This window comes from Notothenia rossii, assembly GCF_949606895.1.
Source record: "Notothenia rossii genome assembly, chromosome: 3".
Taxonomy (NCBI): domain Eukaryota; kingdom Metazoa; phylum Chordata; class Actinopteri; order Perciformes; family Nototheniidae; genus Notothenia; species Notothenia rossii.
The window spans coordinates 26,310,794-26,328,887 of NC_136901.1; the positions used below are offsets into that span (position 1 = coordinate 26,310,794).

Genomic DNA, 18,094 nt, shown 5'->3' on the forward strand with positions numbered 1-18,094 from the left:
GGTGTACGAAGCTGCGAGGCAACATTAGGAGGTACATGAAGACTTTTAGAATTTTGAACATAATCTGATAGAAGAGGAGAATATAGAGAGAGCCCTGGAGGAGTACCAAACTGAGCTGTAACGTACAGTAATGTCAATCAGTGCCTCCATCCGATACTTCATGTATTGTGTTGGCTAAATTTCTCTTTGAGATTATGCAGCTTTATCTTATGTTGTTATTCACTGGTTTGAAATCATGAATTTATTTCAACTGTTAGATTTCAAACGGGAAAGGAATTTGTGTAGACATACATGCAACTGTAAATGAAAACATTTACTCTTCAAATGTGCTATATTCAATGTTGTTGCACATAATAATAAACATTTTTTATTATTAATGGTATAATATTTGTAATTACTGACCCTTGATGTTCACAGTAATTACACGAGAAAACCAAAAGGATGTGTAAGATATGCATAAAATTGCATGCAATCACATTCAAATAAAATTATAAAAAAACATATTCAAGAAAGACGTATTCACAGCTTTGCTCTCAACCTTCATTCTCAATTTCAGTGCAGCTGTCTGAGGAGCTTTTGTGGGGATTGGCAGGGCGTTTAAAACTAAATTAGTAAGGTATTTGTGAGGGAGACATGCAAGATGACATATATATTGGTTAAATATATTTGTTTAACCTTAACCAATGCTGATTTAATTCTAAGACTTTCTGCACGCATCTCTCTCAAATAGATTTAGAAAAAATATTGGAACGCCTTTTAAACAACAAAGTATTGTAGGGAAAATTAAGTGGAAGAAAAAGGAAGATATAATAATAAAAATAATAATACATTTTATTTATAAAGGCGCCTTTCAAGGCTCTCAAGGTCGCCGTACAAGGTACTCAAAAAGAACAAAAGTCCTAAAAACCCGACAATATAATCAATCAATAAAAACAGAAAAGCAGAGGACATGTGATGTGATCAGTGATATGCTCAAAAATGTTATCAGAGTTTAAATTGTAAATGTTTTTGATTGTAGTTTTTTGAAAGCATTGAGGCAAGATCAATCCAGACATTACTTTAACATCCACGTTTGCTTCTTGAGTGATAAATTGATTGCATTTATTATTTTCTTAGTGAACATTCAAAGCACTTCACAACACAAGAAGCCATACACTGTTTCACACACATTCACACACCTGTGGCAGAGGCAACCACACAAGGTGCAACCTGCTCATCAGGAGAAATTCACTTTACACACCGATCCGGAGATTTGCCTGAGAAAACTTCAACATGTCTTGATTCCTGTGAAAGTAAAACTAAAACAGAGTGTCATGTAGGAACAAAGGACTTTCTGCCCTGCATTTCATCACATTCTCATAGACAAGTATAAAGCTGGTGTGTTCCTGTAAAGAGAAACTCCATAATACTATTTATCTGAAAGGGAAACTTAAGGGACGGCATAGAAATACCAAGGAGTGCATGCAAAAATACTAACCAATAGCCAATCTGCATCAAGGCACACGGGGCGAGGTCACAGGAAGGAGAGTATAAAACATTTTGAGGTGAGGCATCAAATCATTCCCTTCATCCATCCCCGGTACAGACGCTCTCCTTTCACTCACATCACAGGTGAGATCAGAAACCTTTACTCACTATTAGATCAAATATATAGACCTCTAAATATTTGAACATTTCTTCAAGTCTCCATTGACTCTAATCATTTGAATCACAGCAGCGATGGCAGCAGCAGTTTCATCCAGAAGCAGAGGAGCAGCGGGGGGGCTGTTCTTCCTCTTCACTCTGCTGGGTCTGGTTTGCACCGCAGCTTCACTGATGGATGAGAACCAACTGGTAAATAAAAACTGACTTCACTTCTAATTGTTATTGGAAACAAATCCACATTTTCTTTCAGTTGCTCTTAAAACATGTTGAAATTCTGCCGGCTCATGCCCCAAAGTGCGGCTATGAGCTGCTTTTATGTTCCCAAATGTAACTGGTCATTTTCATTATGGATTATTTCTTTAGAAAAATCTCAAGGAAAAAATTCAGGAAGCAGAACAACACCTGGAAAAAGTGAAGGTGAGTCCATGGGTCACATCAATTCTTTGGAGGAACTGACAGGCTGAGAGAAGTAGGCCTTGTTCAGAAGGGACTTTATGCACTACAGTGGACACAACACAGCAAATAGGTTCACTGCCATCTCATGAAGTCTGTTTTTCCCCACATTAGGCACAAAGGGACACCGCTTCAGAGATCCTCAATGGATATATGAGCCTCCTTGACCCAACGATGGCGTTTATGAGGAAAGCTGCGGAAGATTCACCTGAATTCTTTGCAGTAACGGAGGAATATCTAAGGAGCACTAAGAGTTTCATGGAGAATGTTAAGTCCCTCATAGATGGGGATAATGAGGAGCTGGATGCAAAGATTTTGAAATTGGAAAAGGGTTTGAGAGCAAGCAAGAAAATAGTCCAATCCCTGAAGGAGTACCATGCTGAATTATAACCTCCATGTCAACCAGTGCCTCCATGATACTGCACCTATTGTATCTGGGAGGTTTCTGTTTCTTACTGAGCTGCTCCATCTTTACATTACAATGCACTGGCTTAGAAATCATGAATTTCTGTAATTGAAAATAGGTTATCGATAATAGGTGTGTTGACCTGCAACTGTAAATTAATAAATGTACTGTTCAAATGTACTATATTCAGTTGTTGCTCAAAATAATAAAAACAATGATTGTATAACATGTCTTTTTACAGTGTTTCTGTCCTGAGGAGTTATTCCTTGTGTTTTCCAGTGAAGTCAAAATGTGTGCTGTGAGAGAGGTCACCGCCAACGGGTTTAACACTTATTTGATCAAGTACTGCCCTCTGGTGGTCACAGTAAACATAAAAAGGGTGTGTCAGGTGGAAAAAGGAATAACCTGTCCTGCATTAAATATCAGGTCCAGACTTATTATACAGGTGTTTTCTGTAGCATTGGTTAAATATAATAGTTTAACCTTAACCAATGCTGATTTAATTCTAAGATTTGCAGCACGCATCTCTCTCAAATATATTTAGAACAAATATTGGAATGCCTTTAAACAACAAATTATTGAAGGGAAAATGAAGTAGAAGATAAAGAAAGATATACTCATTTGCTTCTTGAGTGATAAATGGACTGCATTTATTCCTTTCTTATTCCTCTTTGAAGCGCAAGCAGCCATTCACTGTTTCACACACATGCACACACCTGTGGCAGAGGCAACCAAGGTGCAACCTGCTCATCAGGAGAAATGAACTTCACACACCGATCCGGAGATTTGCCTGAGAAAACTCAATCTGTTGTGGCTGTTGTCTGGCCCCACAACTAGGAGAGGTCACATATTATTCCTGTGGAAGTAAAACTAAAACAGAGTGTCATGTGGAAACAAAGGACTTTCTGCCCTGCATGTCATCACATTCTCATAGACAAGTATAAAGCTGGTGTGTTCCTGTAAAGAGAAACTCCATAATACTGTTTATCTGAAAGGGAAACTTAAGAGACAGCATGACGTAGTAGAAATACCAAGGAGTGAATGCAAAAAAAAAAAAAATAGCCAATAGACCCCGCCTGTTGTTAATTGATAAGCCTGAAACATGCACCTGTCAAGGTTCAGAGGCAAATTTTGCAAATATTGCAGTAGCCATCAATCATCTTCAGATTAACATGATGTTAAGAAATTAATGATTTTGATAACTATATAAGCAAAGCCATAACGGTAAACCACAACCTTAAACACACAAGTTTATTTAAAGGATAAACCTCTTGTGATAAACTCGCTTGACATTGCAGAAAAAGGTGATAGGCAGCAGTGATCAAGTACTGCCCCCTGGTGGTTACAGCAAACCTAAAAAGGGTGTCAGGTGGAAAAAGGAATAACCTGTCCTGCATTAAATATCAGGTCCAGAATTATGATACAGATGTTTTCTGTAGCATTGTTTAAATATATAGGTTTTAACCTTAACTAATGTTTAATTAACCTGTTGCATGCCTCTCTAAAATAGATTTAGAGAAAATACTGGAACGCCTCTAAAACACTAAAGGATAGAACTATTGACAAAGTGAAAATGAAGTGAAAGAAAAAGGCAGAGATACTCAGTACAGAAAAGTTATCATAGTATCGATTGTAAATATTTGTTAAGTATTGTAGTAAGATTACATTCAACACACCAGCATACAGACACCATAAGGGGGGGGGGGGGGGGGGAGCATTTAGCATTCATGTTCAAAGTACTGTAACATGTCGTGAAGTAAAACAAAAGCTGTTGGGGTTTTCTACGAGTCCTCTATACAGTACATGTTTTAAATATTGCTTACTTCCACTTGTCTACTGTTTGTTAAGTATTGTAGCAAGATCATTGCACACTTATTATCCTCATTATCACTATTCAAAAGCACCCAAATGAGAAAGCAATACTGTTTACTGGCAACTAAATCATATTTAGTAATGACGGTCTTCCTTCTCTCTTCACTGATGGATGACAACAACTGGTAAATAACTGTTTCACATTTTATTTGAGTTGTTCTTAAGAAGGATCTTAATTTATTTGAATCTGCAGTCTTTTGCGCTAACGTGTGGCTATATTACAGCTGCTGTCAAGCTAATACAATCGGTTTCCGTGTTGAAGCTTATTCTAATGATGGATTTCAAGGAGAAGTGCAAGAGAGAGGTACAGGAACAAAAACTGGAAAAAAGGAAGGCGAGTCAGTTTCTATATTGCTCACATACATTCTTAATACTCTGACAGGAGGAGAGAAAGTGATTTAATGCACTACAGTTGAAACAACATAGCTAATAGAGTCAGTGCCATGTCATGAAATTAGTGTTTTCTTTCCCATATTAGGCAAGATGGGACGCCATTTCAGAGCCTAAGAATACAAAAGTGCCCAGCTCTTTCTCGTTCCTGATAGGATTGGTGGAGGTATTTCTGCTGTTTAATGATGTCTTGGAGACACTTAAGGTTATCAAACAAAATCAAATGTGGGCGTTAGATCCAGCAATTCAGAAAATTGAACAGGATCTGAGAGAAATGAAGAAATTAGTCAAAGCCCTGGAGGTGTACGAAGCTGCGAGGCAACATTAGGAGATACATGAAGACCTTTAGAATTTTTAACATAATCTGATAGAAGAGGAGAATATAGAGAGAGCCCTGGAGGAGTACCAAACTGAGCTGTAACGTAATGTCAATCAGTGCCTCCATCCTCTTTGAGATTATGCAGCTTTATCTTATGTTGTTATTCACTGGTTTGAAATCATGAATTTATTTCAACTGTTAGATTTCAAACGGAAAAGGAATTTGTGTTGACATACATGCAACTGTAAATGAATACATGTACTCTTCAAATGTGCTATATTCAATGTTGTTGCAGATAATAATAAACTGTTTTTATTATTAATGGTATAATATTTGTAATTACTGACCCTTGATGTTCACAGTAATTACACGAGAAAACCAAAAGGATGTGTAAGATATGCATAAAATTGCATGCAATCACATTCAAATAAAATTATAAAAAAACATATTCAAGAAAGACGTATTCACAGCTTTGCTCTCAACCTTCATTCTCAATTTCAGTGCAGCTGTCTGAGGAGCTTTTGTGGGGATTGGCAGGGCGTTTAAAACTAAATTAGTAAGGTATTTGTGAGGGAGACATGCAAGATGACATATATATTGGTTAAATATATTTGTTTAACCTTAACCAATGCTGATTTAATTCTAAGACTTTCTGCACGCATCTCTCTCAAATAGATTTTAAAAAATATTGGAACGCCTTTTAAACAACAAAGTATTGTAGGGGAAATTAAGTGGAAGAAAAAGGAAGATATAATAATAAAAATAATAATACATTTTATTTATAAAGGCGCCTTTCAAGGCTCTCAAGTTCGCCGTACAAGGTACTCAAAAAGAACAAAAGTCCTAAAAACCCGACAATATAATCAATCAATAAAAACAGAAAAGCAGAGGACATGTGATGTGATCAGTGATATGCTCAAAAATGTTATCAGAGTTTAAATTGTAAATGTTTTTGATTGTAGTTTTTTAAAAGCATTGAGGCAAGATCAATCCAGACATTACTTTAACATCCACGTTTGCTTCTTGAGTGATAAATTGATTGCATTTATTATTTTCTTAGTGAACATTCAAAGCACTTCACAACACAAGAAGCCATACACTGTTTCACACACATGCACACACCTGTGGCAGAGGCAACCACACAAGGTGCAACCTGCTCATCAGGAGAAATTCACTTTACACACCGATCCGGAGATTTGCCTGAGAAAACTTCAACATGTCTTGATTCCTGTGAAAGTAAAACTAAAACAGAGTGTCATGTAGGAACAAAGGACTTTCTGCCCTGCATTTCATCACATTCTCATAGACAAGTATAAAGCTGGTGTGTTCCTGTAAAGAGAAACTCCATAATACTATTTATCTGAAAGGGAAACTTAAGGGACGGCATAGAAATACCAAGGAGTGCATGCAAAAATACTAACCAATAGCCAATCTGCATCAAGGCACACGGGGCGAGGTCACAGGAAGGAGAGTATAAAACATTTTGAGGTGAGGCATCAAATCATTCCCTTCATCCATCCCCGGTACAGACGCTCTCCTTTCACTCACATCACAGGTGAGATCAGAAACCTTTACTCACTATTAGATCAAATATATAGACCTCTAAATATTTGAACATTTCTTCAAGTCTCCATTGACTCTAATCATTTGAATCACAGCAGCGATGGCAGCAGCAGTTTCATCCAGAAGCAGAGGAGCAGCGGGGGGGCTGTTCTTCCTCTTCACTCTGCTGGGTCTGGTTTGCACCGCAGCTTCACTGATGGATGAGAACCAACTGGTAAATAAAAACTGACTTCACTTCTAATTGTTATTGGAAACAAATCCACATTTTCTTTCAGTTGCTCTTAAAACATGTTGAAATTCTGCCGGCTCATGCCCCAAAGTGCGGCTATGAGCTGCTTTTATGTTCCCAAATGTAACTGGTCATTTTCATTATGGATTATTTCTTTAGAAAAATCTCAAGGAAAAAATTCAGGAAGCAGAACAACACCTGGAAAAAGTGAAGGTGAGTCCATGGGTCACATCAATTCTTTGGAGGAACTGACAGGCTGAGAGAAGTAGGCCTTGTTCAGAAGGGACTTTATGCACTACAGTGGACACAACACAGCAAATAGGTTCACTGCCATCTCATGAAGTCTGTTTTTCCCCACATTAGGCACAAAGGGACACCGCTTCAGAGATCCTCAATGGATATATGAGCCTCCTTGACCCAACGATGGCGTTTATGAGGAAAGCTGCGGAAGATTCACCTGAATTCTTTGCAGTAACGGAGGAATATCTAAGGAGCACTAAGAGTTTCATGGAGAATGTTAAGTCCCTCATAGATGGGGATAATGAGGAGCTGGATGCAAAGATTTTGAAATTGGAAAAGGGTTTGAGAGCAAGCAAGAAAATAGTCCAATCCCTGAAGGAGTACCATGCTGAATTATAACCTCCATGTCAACCAGTGCCTCCATGATACTGCACCTATTGTATCTGGGAGGTTTCTGTTTCTTACTGAGCTGCTCCATCTTTACATTACAATGCACTGGCTTAGAAATCATGAATTTCTGTAATTGAAAATAGGTTATCGATAATAGGTGTGTTGACCTGCAACTGTAAATTAATAAATGTACTGTTCAAATGTACTATATTCAGTTGTTGCTCAAAATAATAAAAACAATGATTGTATAACATGTCTTTTTACAGTGTTTCTGTCCTGAGGAGTTATTCCTTGTGTTTTCCAGTGAAGTCAAAATGTGTGCTGTGAGAGAGGTCACCGCCAACGGGTTTAACACTTATTTGATCAAGTACTGCCCTCTGGTGGTCACAGTAAACATAAAAAGGGTGTGTCAGGTGGAAAAAGGAATAACCTGTCCTGCATTAAATATCAGGTCCAGACTTATTATACAGGTGTTTTCTGTAGCATTGGTTAAATATAATAGTTTAACCTTAACCAATGCTGATTTAATTCTAAGATTTGCAGCACGCATCTCTCTCAAATATATTTAGAACAAATATTGGAATGCCTTTAAACAACAAATTATTGAAGGGAAAATGAAGTAGAAGATAAAGAAAGATATACTCATTTGCTTCTTGAGTGATAAATGGACTGCATTTATTCCTTTCTTATTCCTCTTTGAAGCGCAAGCAGCCATTCACTGTTTCACACACATGCACACACCTGTGGCAGAGGCAACCAAGGTGCAACCTGCTCATCAGGAGAAATGAACTTCACACACCGATCCGGAGATTTGCCTGAGAAAACTCAATCTGTTGTGGCTGTTGTCTGGCCCCACAACTAGGAGAGGTCACATATTATTCCTGTGGAAGTAAAACTAAAACAGAGTGTCATGTGGAAACAAAGGACTTTCTGCCCTGCATGTCATCACATTCTCATAGACAAGTATAAAGCTGGTGTGTTCCTGTAAAGAGAAACTCCATAATACTGTTTATCTGAAAGGGAAACTTAAGAGACAGCATGACGTAGTAGAAATACCAAGGAGTGAATGCAAAAAAAAAAAAAATAGCCAATAGACCCCGCCTGTTGTTAATTGATAAGCCTGAAACATGCACCTGTCAAGGTTCAGAGGCACATTTTGCAAATATTGCAGTAGCCATCAATCATCTTCAGATTAACATGATGTTAAGAAATTAATGATTTTGATAACTATATAAGCAAAGCCATAACGGTAAACCACAACCTTAAACACACAAGTTTATTTAAAGGATAAACCTCTTGTGATAAACTCGCTTGACATTGCAGAAAAAGGTGATAGGCAGCAGTGATCAAGTACTGCCCCCTGGTGGTTACAGCAAACCTAAAAAGGGTGTCAGGTGGAAAAAGGAATAACCTGTCCTGCATTAAATATCAGGTCCAGAATTATGATACAGATGTTTTCTGTAGCATTGTTTAAATATATAGGTTTTAACCTTAACTAATGTTTAATTAACCTGTTGCATGCCTCTCTAAAATAGATTTAGAGAAAATACTGGAACGCCTCTAAAACACTAAAGGATAGAACTATTGACAAAGTGAAAATGAAGTGAAAGAAAAAGGCAGAGATACTCAGTACAGAAAAGTTATCATAGTATCGATTGTAAATATTTGTTAAGTATTGTAGTAAGATTACATTCAACACACCAGCATACAGACACCATAAGGGGGGGGGGGGGGGGGAGCATTTAGCATTCATGTTCAAAGTACTGTAACATGTCGTGAAGTAAAACAAAAGCTGTTGGGGTTTTCTACGAGTCCTCTATACAGTACATGTTTTAAATATTGCTTACTTCCACTTGTCTACTGTTTGTTAAGTATTGTAGCAAGATCATTGCACACTTATTATCCTCATTATCACTATTCAAAAGCACCCAAATGAGAAAGCAATACTGTTTACTGGCAACTAAATCATATTTAGTAATGACGGTCTTCCTTCTCTCTTCACTGATGGATGACAACAACTGGTAAATAACTGTTTCACATTTTATTTGAGTTGTTCTTAAGAAGGATCTTAATTTATTTGAATCTGCAGTCTTTTGCGCTAACGTGTGGCTATATTACAGCTGCTGTCAAGCTAATACAATCGGTTTCCGTGTTGAAGCTTATTCTAATGATGGATTTCAAGGAGAAGTGCAAGAGAGAGGTACAGGAACAAAAACTGGAAAAAAGGAAGGCGAGTCAGTTTCTATATTGCTCACATACATTCTTAATACTCTGACAGGAGGAGAGAAAGTGATTTAATGCACTACAGTTGAAACAACATAGCTAATAGAGTCAGTGCCATGTCATGAAATTAGTGTTTTCTTTCCCATATTAGGCAAGATGGGACGCCATTTCAGAGCCTAAGAATACAAAAGTGCCCAGCTCTTTCTCGTTCCTGATAGGATTGGTGGAGGTATTTCTGCTGTTTAATGATGTCTTGGAGACACTTAAGGTTATCAAACAAAATCAAATGTGGGCGTTAGATCCAGCAATTCAGAAAATTGAACAGGATCTGAGAGAAATGAAGAAATTAGTCAAAGCCCTGGAGGTGTACGAAGCTGCGAGGCAACATTAGGAGATACATGAAGACCTTTAGAATTTTTAACATAATCTGATAGAAGAGGAGAATATAGAGAGAGCCCTGGAGGAGTACCAAACTGAGCTGTAACGTAATGTCAATCAGTGCCTCCATCCTCTTTGAGATTATGCAGCTTTATCTTATGTTGTTATTCACTGGTTTGAAATCATGAATTTATTTCAACTGTTAGATTTCAAACGGAAAAGGAATTTGTGTTGACATACATGCAACTGTAAATGAATACATGTACTCTTCAAATGTGCTATATTCAATGTTGTTGCAGATAATAATAAACTGTTTTTATTATTAATGGTATAATATTTGTAATTACTGACCCTTGATGTTCACAGTAATTACACGAGAAAACCAAAAGGATGTGTAAGATATGCATAAAATTGCATGCAATCACATTCAAATAAAATTATAAAAAAACATATTCAAGAAAGACGTATTCACAGCTTTGCTCTCAACCTTCATTCTCAATTTCAGTGCAGCTGTCTGAGGAGCTTTTGTGGGGATTGGCAGGGCGTTTAAAACTAAATTAGTAAGGTATTTGTGAGGGAGACATGCAAGATGACATATATATTGGTTAAATATATTTGTTTAACCTTAACCAATGCTGATTTAATTCTAAGACTTTCTGCACGCATCTCTCTCAAATAGATTTTAAAAAATATTGGAACGCCTTTTAAACAACAAAGTATTGTAGGGGAAATTAAGTGGAAGAAAAAGGAAGATATAATAATAAAAATAATAATACATTTTATTTATAAAGGCGCCTTTCAAGGCTCTCAAGTTCGCCGTACAAGGTACTCAAAAAGAACAAAAGTCCTAAAAACCCGACAATATAATCAATCAATAAAAACAGAAAAGCAGAGGACATGTGATGTGATCAGTGATATGCTCAAAAATGTTATCAGAGTTTAAATTGTAAATGTTTTTGATTGTAGTTTTTTAAAAGCATTGAGGCAAGATCAATCCAGACATTACTTTAACATCCACGTTTGCTTCTTGAGTGATAAATTGATTGCATTTATTATTTTCTTAGTGAACATTCAAAGCACTTCACAACACAAGAAGCCATACACTGTTTCACACACATGCACACACCTGTGGCAGAGGCAACCACACAAGGTGCAACCTGCTCATCAGGAGAAATTCACTTTACACACCGATCCGGAGATTTGCCTGAGAAAACTTCAACATGTCTTGATTCCTGTGAAAGTAAAACTAAAACAGAGTGTCATGTAGGAACAAAGGACTTTCTGCCCTGCATTTCATCACATTCTCATAGACAAGTATAAAGCTGGTGTGTTCCTGTAAAGAGAAACTCCATAATACTATTTATCTGAAAGGGAAACTTAAGGGACGGCATAGAAATACCAAGGAGTGCATGCAAAAATACTAACCAATAGCCAATCTGCATCAAGGCACACGGGGCGAGGTCACAGGAAGGAGAGTATAAAACATTTTGAGGTGAGGCATCAAATCATTCCCTTCATCCATCCCCGGTACAGACGCTCTCCTTTCACTCACATCACAGGTGAGATCAGAAACCTTTACTCACTATTAGATCAAATATATAGACCTCTAAATATTTGAACATTTCTTCAAGTCTCCATTGACTCTAATCATTTGAATCACAGCAGCGATGGCAGCAGCAGTTTCATCCAGAAGCAGAGGAGCAGCGGGGGGGCTGTTCTTCCTCTTCACTCTGCTGGGTCTGGTTTGCACCGCAGCTTCACTGATGGATGAGAACCAACTGGTAAATAAAAACTGACTTCACTTCTAATTGTTATTGGAAACAAATCCACATTTTCTTTCAGTTGCTCTTAAAACATGTTGAAATTCTGCCGGCTCATGCCCCAAAGTGCGGCTATGAGCTGCTTTTATGTTCCCAAATGTAACTGGTCATTTTCATTATGGATTATTTCTTTAGAAAAATCTCAAGGAAAAAATTCAGGAAGCAGAACAACACCTGGAAAAAGTGAAGGTGAGTCCATGGGTCACATCAATTCTTTGGAGGAACTGACAGGCTGAGAGAAGTAGGCCTTGTTCAGAAGGGACTTTATGCACTACAGTGGACACAACACAGCAAATAGGTTCACTGCCATCTCATGAAGTCTGTTTTTCCCCACATTAGGCACAAAGGGACACCGCTTCAGAGATCCTCAATGGATATATGAGCCTCCTTGACCCAACGATGGCGTTTATGAGGAAAGCTGCGGAAGATTCACCTGAATTCTTTGCAGTAACGGAGGAATATCTAAGGAGCACTAAGAGTTTCATGGAGAATGTTAAGTCCCTCATAGATGGGGATAATGAGGAGCTGGATGCAAAGATTTTGAAATTGGAAAAGGGTTTGAGAGCAAGCAAGAAAATAGTCCAATCCCTGAAGGAGTACCATGCTGAATTATAACCTCCATGTCAACCAGTGCCTCCATGATACTGCACCTATTGTATCTGGGAGGTTTCTGTTTCTTACTGAGCTGCTCCATCTTTACATTACAATGCACTGGCTTAGAAATCATGAATTTCTGTAATTGAAAATAGGTTATCGATAATAGGTGTGTTGACCTGCAACTGTAAATTAATAAATGTACTGTTCAAATGTACTATATTCAGTTGTTGCTCAAAATAATAAAAACAATGATTGTATAACATGTCTTTTTACAGTGTTTCTGTCCTGAGGAGTTATTCCTTGTGTTTTCCAGTGAAGTCAAAATGTGTGCTGTGAGAGAGGTCACCGCCAACGGGTTTAACACTTATTTGATCAAGTACTGCCCTCTGGTGGTCACAGTAAACATAAAAAGGGTGTGTCAGGTGGAAAAAGGAATAACCTGTCCTGCATTAAATATCAGGTCCAGACTTATTATACAGGTGTTTTCTGTAGCATTGGTTAAATATAATAGTTTAATCTTAACCAATGCTGATTTAATTCTAAGATTTGCAGCACGCATCTCTCTCAAATATATTTAGAACAAATATTGGAATGCCTTTAAACAACAAATTATTGAAGGGAAAATGAAGTAGAAGATAAAGAAAGATATACTCATTTGCTTCTTGAGTGATAAATGGACTGCATTTATTCCTTTCTTATTCCTCTTTGAAGCGCAAGCAGCCATTCACTGTTTCACACACATGCACACACCTGTGGCAGAGGCAACCAAGGTGCAACCTGCTCATCAGGAGAAATGAACTTCACACACCGATCCGGAGATTTGCCTGAGAAAACTCAATCTGTTGTGGCTGTTGTCTGGCCCCACAACTAGGAGAGGTCACATATTATTCCTGTGGAAGTAAAACTAAAACAGAGTGTCATGTGGAAACAAAGGACTTTCTGCCCTGCATGTCATCACATTCTCATAGACAAGCATAAAGCTGGTGTGTTCCTGTAAAGAGAAACTCCATAATACTGTTTATCTGAAAGGGAAACTTAAGAGACAGCATGACGTAGTAGAAATACCAAGGAGTGAATGCAAAAAAAAAAAAAATAGCCAATAGACCCCGCCTGTTGTTAATTGATAAGCCTGAAACATGCACCTGTCAAGGTTCAGAGGCACATTTTGCAAATATTGCAGTAGCCATCAATCATCTTCAGATTAACATGATGTTAAGAAATTAATGATTTTGATAACTATATAAGCAAAGCCATAACGGTAAACCACAACCTTAAACACACAAGTTTATTTAAAGGATAAACCTCTTGTGATAAACTCGCTTGACATTGCAGAAAAAGGTGATAGGCAGCAGTGATCAAGTACTGCCCCCTGGTGGTTACAGCAAACCTAAAAAGGGTGTCAGGTGGAAAAAGGAATAACCTGTCCTGCATTAAATATCAGGTCCAGAATTATGATACAGATGTTTTCTGTAGCATTGTTTAAATATATAGGTTTTAACCTTAACTAATGTTTAATTAACCTGTTGCATGCCTCTCTAAAATAGATTTAGAGAAAATACTGGAACGCCTCTAAAACACTAAAGGATAGAACTATTGACAAAGTGAAAATGAAGTGAAAGAAAAAGGCAGAGATACTCAGTACAGAAAAGTTATCATAGTATCAATTGTAAATGTTTGTTAAGTATTGTAGTAAGATTACATTCAACACACCAGCATACAGACACCATAAGGGGGGGGGGGGGGGGGAGCATTTAGCATTCATGTTCAAAGTACTGTAACATGTCGTGAAGTAAAACAAAGATGAACAGCGTTGGGGTTTTCTACGAGTCCTCTATACAGTACATGTTTTAAATATTGCTTACTTCCACTTGTCTACTGTTTGTTAAGTATTGTAGCAAGATCATTGCACACTTATTATCCTCATTATCACTATTCAAAAGCACCCAAATGAGAAAGCAATACTTTTTACTGGCAACTAAATCATATTTAGTAATGACGGTCTTCCTTCTCTCTTCACTGATGGATGACAACAACTGGTAAATAACTGTTTCACATTTTATTTGAGTTGTTCTTAAGAAGGATCTTAATTTATTTGAATCTGCAGTCTTTTGCGCTAACGTGTGGCTATATTACAGCTGCTGTCAAGCTAATACAATCGGTTTCCGTGTTGAAGCGTATTCTAATGATGGATTTCAAGGAAAGTGCAAGAGAGAGGTACAGGAACAAAAACTGGAAAAAAGGAAGGCGAGTCAGTTTCTATATTGCTCACATACATTCTTAATACTCTGACAGGAGGAGAGAAAGTGATTTAATGCACTACAGTTGAAACAACATAGCTAATAGAGTCAGTGCCATGTCATGAAATTAGTGTTTTCTTTCCCATATTAGCCAAGATGGGACGCCATTTCAGAGCCTAAGAATACAAAAGTGCCCAGCTCTTTCTCGTTCCTGATAGGATTGGTGGAGGTATTTCTGCTGTTTAATGATGTCTTGGAGACACTTAAGGTTATCAAACAAAATCAAATGTGGGCGTTAGATCCAGCAATTCAGAAAATTGAACAGGATCTGAGAGAAATGAAGAAATTAGTCAAAGCCCTGGAGGTGTACGAAGCTGCTACGCAACATTAGGAGATACATGAAGACCTTTAGAATTTTTAACATAATCTGATAGAAGAGGAGAATATAGAGAGAGCCCTGGAGGAGTACCAAACTGAGCTGTAACGTAATGTCAATCAGTGCCTCCATCCTCTTTGAGATTATGCAGCTTTATCTTATGTTGTTATTCACTGGTTTGAAATCATGAATTTATTTCAACTGTTAGATTTCAAACGGAAAAGGAATTTGTGTTGACATACATGCAACTGTAAATGAATACATGTACTCTTCAAATGTGCTATATTCAATGTTGTTGCACATAATAATACACTTTTTTTATTATTAATGGTATAATATTTGTAATTACTGACCCTTGATGTTCACAGTAATTACACGAGAAAACCAAAAGGATGTGTAAGATATGCATAAAATTGCATGCAATCACATTCAAATAAAATTATAAAAAAACATATTCAAGAAAGACGTATTCACAGCTTTGCTCTCAACCTTCATTCTCAATTTCAGTGCAGCTGTCTGAGGAGCTTTTTTGGGGATTGGCAGGGCGTTTAAAACTAAATTAGTAAGGTATTTGTGAGGGAAACATGCAAGATGACATATATATTGGTTAAATATATTTGTTTAACCTTAACCAATGCTGATTTAATTCTAAGACTTTCTGCACGCATCTCTCTCAAATAGATTTAGAAAAAATATTGGAACGCCTTTTAAACAACAAAGTATTGTAGGGAAAATTAAGTGGAAGAAAAAGGAAGATATAATAATAAAAATAATAATACATTTTATTTATAAAGGCGCCTTTCAAGGCTCTCAAGGTCGCCGTACAAGGTACTCAAAAAGAACAAAAGTCCTAAAAACCCGACAATATAATCAATCAATAAAAACAGAAAAGCAGAGGACATGTGATGTGATCAGTGATATGCTCAAAAATGTTATCAGAGTTTAAATTGTAAATGTTTTTGATTGTAGTTTTTTGAAAGCATTGAGGCAAGATCAATCCAGACATTACTTTAACATCCACGTTTGCTTCTTGATTGATAAATTGATTGCATTTATTATTTTCTTAGTGAACATTCAAAGCACTTCACAACACAAGAAGCCATACACTGTTTCACACACATTCACACACCTGTGGCAGAGGCAACCACACAAGGTGCAACCTGCTCATCAGGAGAAATTCACTTTACACACCGATCCGGAGATTTGCCTGAGAAAACTTCAACATGTCTTGATTCCTGTGAAAGTAAAACTAAAACAGAGTGTCATGTAGGAACAAAGGACTTTCTGCCCTGCATTTCATCACATTCTCATAGACAAGTATAAAGCTGGTGTGTTCCTGTAAAGAGAAACTCCATAATACTATTTATCTGAAAGGGAAACTTAAGGGACGGCATAGAAATACCAAGGAGTGCATGCAAAAATACTAACCAATAGCCAATCTGCATCAAGGCACACGGGGCGAGGTCACAGGAAGGAGAGTATAAAACATTTTGAGGTGAGGCATCAAATCATTCCCTTCATCCATCCCCGGTACAGACGCTCTCCATTCACTCACATCACAGGTGAGATCAGAAACCTTTACTCACTATTAGATCAAATATATAGACCTCTAAATATTTGAACATTTCTTCAAGTCTCCATTGACTCTAATCATTTGAATCACAGCAGCGATGGCAGCAGCAGTTTCATCCAGAAGCAGAGGAGCAGCGGGGGGGCTGTTCTTCCTCTTCACTCTGCTGGGTCTGGTTTGCACCGCAGCTTCACTGATGGATGAGAACCAACTGGTAAATAAAAACTGACTTCACTTCTAATTGTTATTGGAAACAAATCCACATTTTCTTTCAGTTGCTCTTAAAACATGTTGAAATTCTGCCGGCTCATGCCCCAAAGTGCGGCTATGAGCTGCTTTTATGTTCCCAAATGTAACTGGTCATTTTCATTATGGATTATTTCTTTAGAAAAATCTCAAGGAAAAAATTCAGGAAGCAGAACAACACCTGGAAAAAGTGAAGGTGAGTCCATGGGTCACATCAATTCTTTGGAGGAACTGACAGGCTGAGAGAAGTAGGCCTTGTTCAGAAGGGACTTTATGCACTACAGTGGACACAACACAGCAAATAGGTTCACTGCCATCTCATGAAGTCTGTTTTTCCCCACATTAGGCACAAAGGGACACCGCTTCAGAGATCCTCAATGGATATATGAGCCTCCTTGACCCAACGATGGCGTTTATGAGGAAATAAGCGGAAGATTCACCTGAATTCTTTGCAGTAACGGAGGAATATCTAAGGAGCACTAAGAGTTTCATGGAGAATGTTAAGTCCCTCATAGATGGGGATAATGAGGAGCTGGATGCAAAGATTTTGAAATTGGAAAAGGGTTTGAGAGCAAGCAAGAAAATAGTCCAATCCCTGAAGGAGTACCATGCTGAATTATAACCTCCATGTCAACCAGTGCCTCCATGATACTGCACCTATTGTATCTGGGAGGTTTCTGTTTCTTACTGAGCTGCTCCATCTTTACATTACAATGCACTGGCTTAGAAATCATGAATTTCTGTAATTGAAAATAGGTTATCGATAATAGGTGTGTTGACCTGCAACTGTAAATTAATAAATGTACTGTTGAAATGTACTATATTCAGTTGTTGCTCAAAATAATAAAAACAATGATTGTATAACATGTCTTTTTACAGTGTTTCTGTCCTGAGGAGTTATTCCTTGTGTTTTCCAGTGAAGTCAAAATGTGTGCTGTGAGAGAGGTCACCGCCAACGGGTTTAACACTTATTTGATCAAGTACTGCCCTCTGGTGGTCACAGTAAACATAAAAAGGGTGTGTCAGGTGGAAAAAGGAATAACCTGTCCTGCATTAAATATCAGGTCCAGACTTATTATACAGGTGTTTTCTGTAGCATTGGTTAAATATAATAGTTTAACCTTAACCAATGCTGATTTAA

General features: G+C 37.5%; 3 protein-coding genes across 3 annotated transcripts; all 3 read left to right on the forward strand.

Annotated features, from left to right (window-relative positions):
* Positions 1-1,486: 1,486 nt before the first annotated feature.
* LOC307034250 (uncharacterized protein) lies at positions 1,487-2,729 on the forward strand. Its single transcript, XM_079673008.1, has 4 exons — positions 1,487-1,611; positions 1,715-1,833; positions 2,008-2,061; positions 2,212-2,729. Exons 2-4 carry the CDS (start codon positions 1,720-1,722, stop codon positions 2,485-2,487), a joined length of 444 nt encoding a protein of 147 aa, XP_079529134.1. The 5' UTR covers positions 1,487-1,611; positions 1,715-1,719; the 3' UTR covers positions 2,488-2,729.
* A 3,785-nt stretch (positions 2,730-6,514) lies between these two features.
* Positions 6,515-7,757, forward strand: LOC307033276 (uncharacterized protein). The gene is made up of 4 exons (XM_079671681.1): positions 6,515-6,639; positions 6,743-6,861; positions 7,036-7,089; positions 7,240-7,757. Exons 2-4 carry the CDS (start codon positions 6,748-6,750, stop codon positions 7,513-7,515), a joined length of 444 nt encoding a protein of 147 aa, XP_079527807.1. The 5' UTR covers positions 6,515-6,639; positions 6,743-6,747; the 3' UTR covers positions 7,516-7,757.
* A 3,784-nt stretch (positions 7,758-11,541) lies between these two features.
* Positions 11,542-12,784, forward strand: LOC307033347 (uncharacterized protein). The gene is made up of 4 exons (XM_079671777.1): positions 11,542-11,666; positions 11,770-11,888; positions 12,063-12,116; positions 12,267-12,784. The coding sequence occupies exons 2-4, from the start codon at positions 11,775-11,777 to the stop codon at positions 12,540-12,542; spliced, it is 444 nt and encodes a 147-aa protein (XP_079527903.1). The 5' UTR covers positions 11,542-11,666; positions 11,770-11,774; the 3' UTR covers positions 12,543-12,784.
* The last annotated feature ends 5,310 nt before the right edge of the window (positions 12,785-18,094 follow it).